The sequence below is a fragment of the Pygoscelis adeliae genome, unplaced genomic scaffold (assembly GCF_000699105.1).
Source record: "Pygoscelis adeliae isolate BGI_AS28 unplaced genomic scaffold, ASM69910v1 Scaffold760, whole genome shotgun sequence".
In the NCBI taxonomy this organism is placed as follows: domain Eukaryota; kingdom Metazoa; phylum Chordata; class Aves; order Sphenisciformes; family Spheniscidae; genus Pygoscelis; species Pygoscelis adeliae.
This window is the reverse complement of record NW_008823868.1, coordinates 228,042-235,024: the sequence shown is the minus strand read 5'-3', so window position 1 is coordinate 235,024 and position 6,983 is coordinate 228,042. Positions and strand designations below refer to the sequence as shown.

The 6,983-nt window shown below is 57.9% G+C and overlaps 1 protein-coding gene across 1 annotated transcript in view; it reads right to left on the bottom strand.

Annotated features, from left to right (window-relative positions):
* Positions 1 to 4,805: 4,805 nt before the first annotated feature.
* Positions 4,806 to 6,983, bottom strand: part of CEP164 (centrosomal protein 164kDa) — a 38,517-nt gene continuing 36,339 nt past the window's right edge. Inside the window, 3 exon segments of the mRNA XM_009332573.1 lie at positions 4,806 to 5,156; positions 6,100 to 6,222; positions 6,754 to 6,820. Coding sequence (XP_009330848.1) covers positions 5,057 to 5,156; positions 6,100 to 6,222; positions 6,754 to 6,820 — 290 coding nt within the window. The 3' untranslated portion in view covers positions 4,806 to 5,056.

Below are 6,983 nucleotides of genomic sequence, written 5' to 3'. Positions count from 1 at the left end.
CCCCCGGGCCCCGGCCCTGGGCAAGGAGCTACGAAAGCCCGAGGCACGGTCAGCGGGGCCAGCAACGACTGCCCGTCCTCAAGGAGCCAGCCAGGCTGGTGAGGCAGCCCGTGGCCAGCCTAGTAGACACGTCCACTTTCGTGCCTCTCCCCAGCGGAGAGCAGTCCGAGGCAGGGGAGGGTTCTCCTTCCTCCCCGACCCAGAGAGCTCCGAGATTCAACGTGCACGTTTGCAGCACTCGCTCGCCAGACCGGGAAGCCCAAGTGCCTGCACTTGCTTCCTGCGTGCACGGGCACAACAGGGAACTGCCCTCTGCAAAGCTGCTGAGAAGCCTGCTAATGCTAGGGCGACGACAACGCAAAGGCGCTCCCAGGCCAACACCAGCGGCAACTTGCTGAGGAGGAGCGGACCCGCCGGGCCGCAGACCACTGCGGGGGCTCCAGGGCACAGCCGCGGCTGTGCCGCAGCAGGAGCCTGGGGCAGCCCCAGCCCACAAGAACGGCCAAGCCCCCGTTCCCCCCCGCTCACCACCCTTCCTCATAAGGTAACCCACACGCTTCTAGAAATGAAGCGGGAAACATTAAATCCTACCTGCTGCCAGGCCAGCCCAGACTCACCTGTACAAATGCTCTCACCGCAAAAAACAGTGCTGTCATCAGGGTCGCCAGCATGGCTGGGGTCTCCGAGGGGCTCCCTCCGTTCCGGGAAGGCAAAGCTCTGGGAGCGACGCACAGCGGTCTCCGAATAGCCAGGGACTGAAACGCCCCCCTCTCCGGCCGGCAGACTCCAAGCCCCTTAATGAGCTTACGCTGGCATTCATCTTGGCAGAGTAATTGTGCTCTTCTAATCGCCGAGTTTCTCCAACATATACAGTACTGGCATTCCAGGAAAAGCAAATCCTCTTCTCCAAGTACGTACGCAGGCCAGTGCGCACAGGCATGCACGCACGCACGCACCACCTCAGACCCACGAGCCAGGGCAGACCGCCTCTGCTCAGGACCGCTTCTCAGCAGGATTACAGCAAAGCCTCCCACACCCAGAAGGCACCTACAGTTCAGATGGGACTTCGGATTGCTCAGAGTCGCCCTGCGCTCTTCGCGCAGTGGCTGCCCTCAGGAGCGGGGCAGGGGACCTGTCCCCAAAAGTGCCTACCTGGACAATGTGCGTTGCCATCGGAGCCCTCCGCCAGTAGTTCTTATCGCGGCTCTCCGGCGGGCAAAGACACACAAGTGCAGACCGTGCACAGCCAGGACCCGGGGGGGGGCGTGATGCAAGGTTTGGTGGTGGTTTGCATTTTGTTTTTAAGGACGTGCCTCTAACTATCAGCCTCCACTTCTGCGTGAGCAGCTGATCCACATACTGTTCTTCCTGTGCCTCATCGGTCCTCTGCCTCCAAAAGCTTTCCTCTCCCCAGCATGCACAGCAGCAATCGCGCTCCTTCCTTTCCAGCCCGCCCTCCGCAGGCAGAGCACAACTGTGCGCCGCAGCATCCCAGCCCCTGCAAGCGTCCGCGTGCCTCACGCATCCTCCGACCGCATCTGGCTTCGTCTTACGTGGCTCAAGTCGTACTATGATCACCCAGCGTCCCCACAGCCCTACCCATCCGAACCTAGGATCTCCAGCGAGCAATGCACCGTGCAGAAGAATCGGGGCTGGAAAGATCAGGGCGGGTGTTGAACCTCCCCTCTCCCCACCATTGCTCTCGTTGGCCGTGTAACACGTCTGCAGTCTCTCAGCGCTGGAAGAGTCCCCAGCCAGGACACAGGCGGCGAACGCCCCGTTCGGACAGAGGCAGCAAGGACACAGCCTGCTACCTCCCCGTTGTGACAGAGGCAGCCTTCGCTGCAGTGCTTGGAGACACAGGACAAGCCAAGTCTTGCGCGAGAGACTACCTTAAAGGGGAAAATCCCAAAGGAGCAAAGAGGCACAGCCCGGAAGGGCTGCTACGGGTGTCCCAGGGCTGCTGGAAGGAGGCGAGACGGGGAAAGGAGCAAGCCGTGGGAAGAGAACAGCGCGCCACCAAACCTGCCCGATCCCTGGCGAGAGCGGCGTTCGGCGATCCCGCCGGCAGGACTCCAGCAAGCACGCCTAAAACACCACTTGGGGGGACATTCACGGCTGCTCCGAAATACACGGAGACAGCAGTAGCAACGGCCGCTCTGCAGAGCTGGCCGATTTTAACACATCCCAGGTTGCCAGGGAGCAGCTCTGGAGCGGAGCCCTGTTCCCCACCAGGGCAAGGCGGGTCTCCCCATTTCCCACTCCCCACCTGCTCCGGCAGAGACCCGAGCGTCTTTGCCCGTCCCGCAGGCAGCCCCTCCCTGGGCGCCCAGCCGAGCCGGCCTCGGACTGCTCCTGCACGCAGCCCGTCCTCCAGCCTTGACATAAAGCTCCAGAGCGAGACAACCATTGTAACGCGACTGGATGACAGGTCTATGAAAAGGGCAGGATACGAGCCCGTGAAAAGCTGTCCTGCTGGCTGAAAGCCCCATGAAGAATGGCTTTTGTAGTTTTGCTTTTTAGCTTTCCATCTGCCCCTGCATTTTTTGCTACCCTGGCCAGATACTTAATAGAATAATGGTAATAAAGCCACCGTGAGCTGAAGTGGTCTTGGAAATTGCGAGAAACAACCTTGACAAGACAAACCACGACACAGCCCGGAGACAAGCGGGGGGAAGATGTGAAAGGTAAGTACAAGCTGGATATCTGGGGCTACAACGGAACATCTCAACAAGAACACAATCGAGCTACAAACATCGCCAACATACAGAACAGGCTCGTGGTGATTTAATTTGCCTACAAAACCAGATACAGCTGCTATCACAGGTTTTGTCAGGAAAAAGGAACGTCTTTCAAACCCAGTTATTGCTAAGAAAAACGCACTACTAAGACACGCTTCTCCGAACACCCAGACCGGACTCGGCGAGGCGGCTTTGGGCGCAGCACCCACCAGGCTGACAGCCTCCCCACGCCACAGAAAGCCGGACCCGCGGGGCCCCTTCTAAAATACCTAACTGGAAGGACCACCGTGTCTCCCACCAATAGCCAGGAAACGGTAAGCAAAATCCCTACGGACAGGGACTGGTGCAATCCCACAGCAGACAGGACGCCTGCATTTTCGGTCCATCCCTTCCTACAGAGGGGCTCCTCCGGGGCAAGCGCCGCTCCCTGCGGGCGTCCGAGGTCTCCCCGTTCAGCCAGTGCCGGGAGGAGCTAGCTAGGATTTCCTCCGCGAGGACGCCAGTGAGATGTTCTCGACGGGCGGTGCCTGCGGTAGGACTACCCTGCGCTTCGTTAGCAAGCGGAAGGCGGGAGAACATGGACCTGACCGGAGGATCAAGCTGTCCTAGGACAAAGGCTGGCCAAGTACTTACAAACAAAACCCTAAGAAAACCAGCCCAAAATACATACGGACAGTCTTGAAATGTTTTAAATGAGTTTTAAAATGACGTTCATGGAGACGGCATTTCTATTTGCATGTAAACATTCCCCTGCCACGCTCACAGGGTGAGCTGCTGCGGTGTTAGTGCCGGTACACAACGCCCGGGAAGCGAAGCGGGAGGGGGTCCTGCTTTACTCTGCTGCACATCATTAGCCACACCGAGGAACACAAACAGCACGAAAGGGTGCAGAGCAGCAGCTTTACCACCCTCCCTGCATCAGCCGTCTCTAGAGAGAACGGCTCGGAAGATGATTTCTCACAGATGGGATCCCTTGAAACGCAGACTTCTTCATCAGACAAAATGGGTTCAGCATTTTTTAAAGCGTAAAATATTTAAAGTCAGCTTGGAGGAAATACTGGCAAAGACAACCAAATACCACATTTCCCACTCAGCAGCACAAAAACCTCGCCCGACTTCTCCCCGCTGGTTGGAGCAGCACCATCTGCCCCCTCCCAGCTCCGTGCCTCCCAGCGGGGTGGTGATGTGTTCGGGATACAGCCTCCCCAGAGGAACACCGCGGCAGCCACCCGGTGAGCAAAGCAACGAGCCACCGTCTCGCAGCTGCGGTCGGAGAGCTGCGCATCCCAGCACCTCAGCCAGGTTTCCAGCCACGCAGAGCCCGTGTCACGGTCTCGTGAGACCTGCTCTCCCGGGAGCTCCACGGAGCCGCTGCAGGAGCAGCAAGGCCAGGCTCCAGGCTGGGTACCAAAGGCTCGGGTCTGCCTCCCCAGCCCTGCCGTGTGGAAGGAGACCCCAGCTGCTGAGCTGAGCTCCGGCTCCCTCTCCCCAGGGCACGGAAGGACGCAGGTGGGCCTTCGTCTCGACACCCACACTAGGCTGCGTTCCTTAACGGCGCCCGCGCCAGCAGACACCGCCCCACGCTCTCTCGCCATCCCAGCTCCGCGTTGCCGTCGGCACATTTGTAGCGCAGGAGAAGAGCTCCCGTAGCACCGCTACGCTGCGCAGCTCTGGCCGGCGCGGCAGAAAGAGGAAGCCGGGAGTGCTTTTCCAGATCTGCCGCGAAAAGCCACTCCTGGTTCGGTTCCTATCGCTTCCACCCCAAAAGAGAGGAACGTGTCCCGAGAGTCAGAATCTGCCGTTGCCCGACTCTGTCCCCAGACTCCACAGCCGTTTTGCTGCTCGTTCTCCCCTGCTCACACACGTGCCAGAGGCCAGGTGACTCGGCCCACTGGCAATCAGGCATTTGCTGGGCATCAGCGTGGGCTCCTGTCCCGACACATTTCCTCTAGCAGAGTCTCGGCTGGATTCGCACCCTCCCCCTTGACCAGTTACTCAACGTCCTCCGTGATTCACAGCTCTGGCTCACGATCGCTAGAATACTAATGAGAGAACCGTTGATTTATTGAAGCCCTGATATTTCACCACTGGATTAAACAGTCTATAAAGTATATTTGGACACATTACAGGATTAGAAGAATCCACCTGGGAAGCTCACTTCCTCCTTCCTCCGCTCTCTGGCAAAGAGACTTTGTTTCAAGGGCGCAGCACAAGGACACGGCGGAGATGGCTGGGCATCGCCGAAACCCACCGTATCTCGTTAGGGAGACCACACGGGCCCCAGCCACCGTCTCTCCCGAGCCAAGTCCCGCCTGTTAGTAGTGGTACACTTTAATTTGTCTGTTTTCATCCAGCCCTAGCTGAAGTAGGCTGGGGCTGCTGGCAGGGGGCTTCTGTGCACCTGGGAAGAGAGATCTGGCAGCCGGGTGAAGGAAAAGCCTGGCTTACAGGAGGGATTAGCACACATGAGCACAGCCAGCAGACAGGACAGGTACCGGGGGGCAGGAGCCAGCCGCGCACACGCTTGCTGTATTTAGCCTGCTGCATCCAAGCCAAATGGAATTAAAGGGGGATTAGGGAATTCAAAGGAGCACCGTGCTCAGGACAGCGTGCGCTACCGGAGGCCCGAGGGATTTGCTGTTAAGATCAGCGTACACCGCAGAGGAGATACTGACAGCCCCAGCATTACAATGCTGTTACAACACAAACCCGGAGACATCCCCGCTAATAGCACCGAGAGGTCTCGCCCGTTCCCATCCAACCGCATGCTACGACACGCCGCAAAACCCAGCTGGAGGGAGAGCTCTGCCGGGGAGCCCCAGCCCTCCCTGCCCAGCCACGCGGCCGCCCCACGCGCCTCCAGGCACCCTCGCCTCACAGAGACACGGCTCCCTCATCCCGGGCTGCTCAGCAGGGACTGCCCGTAGCCAAGTCACCGACGTGGCCGGGGCCGTATCGATGGCACCAAAAGCAGGCGCCCGAGACTAGCCCCCTGCCGCCTCCTCCATTCTGCACTCTTTGGTGAATTTTTTTTTTTTTTAACATTCTCACATTACCAGCTCCAACTGCTGTGTACCACAGCGGAGCAGCGGCACTAAAGAGCGTCACAGCCCACCTGGGGAAAGGGAAGGGACTCTCCCGGTCAAGGACAGCTCGAAGAACAGCAAACAGGTCACTCATGCTCTTAACTGCTAAACGTCGTATCCCTTTGCAGAACCGGACGCTAAAATAGAGGCTACGGCTTCGAAATTGCTGTTCTGTGCTTTAGCGCTCCCAACGCGCTCACCTCCTGCTGTCTCCTCCTACCTGCTGCAGGAAGCTGGAGTGCAATTAAAGAGCAGACCCAGGCAAAGGATACGCTTTTGAATCCCTCTTGAAGTCTTCTAGCCATTTCTTGTTGGTCTCAATCATTCCTTGAATACTCCTCTTGCCTGACTCACGGCTCTGGAACTGGGAGTGCTGGAACAGCCGTATTTGCTCACTGTTGCATGAGAGAAAGAGACAGCGCAAGTGGGAAAGGGAGGTCTAGGCAGAAGCCATCCCAGAAACGACGAAGAAAACGATGGGCTGCCACAGAAAGAGCTACGGTTAACAAAAAGCCACCTCCCCTTGGCTCGAAGTCCTCTGCCCAACCGCATCATAGAGAAGAGCTGCAGCAGCCCCCCGCTATCAGGCTGCTGTCCTCCCGTTCGTCTGTATAGCGTCAGAAAGGTTTCGGGGGGCAGCCTCCGCTCCATCCAGCCACGCAGCATCGCCTGTCACGGCGGAGCCGGCGTGGCCCAGTGCCGGCACCCTTGGACCCTGGTCCTGGAATGAGGGTTTTCGGCACAGCTATGACGGCAGCTTCACGGTAGAAGCTCCAAGGCAGTGCCAAGCACGTGGCAGTGAATAACTACCAGTAGCTAACTTGTCTACTTAATATGATTTTGTTAGCTACTTGTTATATGAAATGCGACCTATGAATCATTCCAGAGAAATAAAAGCAGCACAATGAAACAACAACTCAACTTACTCTGCAGGTACGTATCCCAGCTCGTTGCCCAGAGGCTTGGAGCTTCCACCGGGCGACGGGAACCCACCTGGAAAACAGACATCAAATATAGGCCCCCCAAAAATCGATAGTCTTTACACCTGGGTGCATTTGCTTTCTTGTGCTACGGACACACTATCCTTACAAGCTAGGCCAAGGACATAGCAGGGTCAAGGAAACCGAGATGGTGAACCCTCTCTGCAAGTCACAGG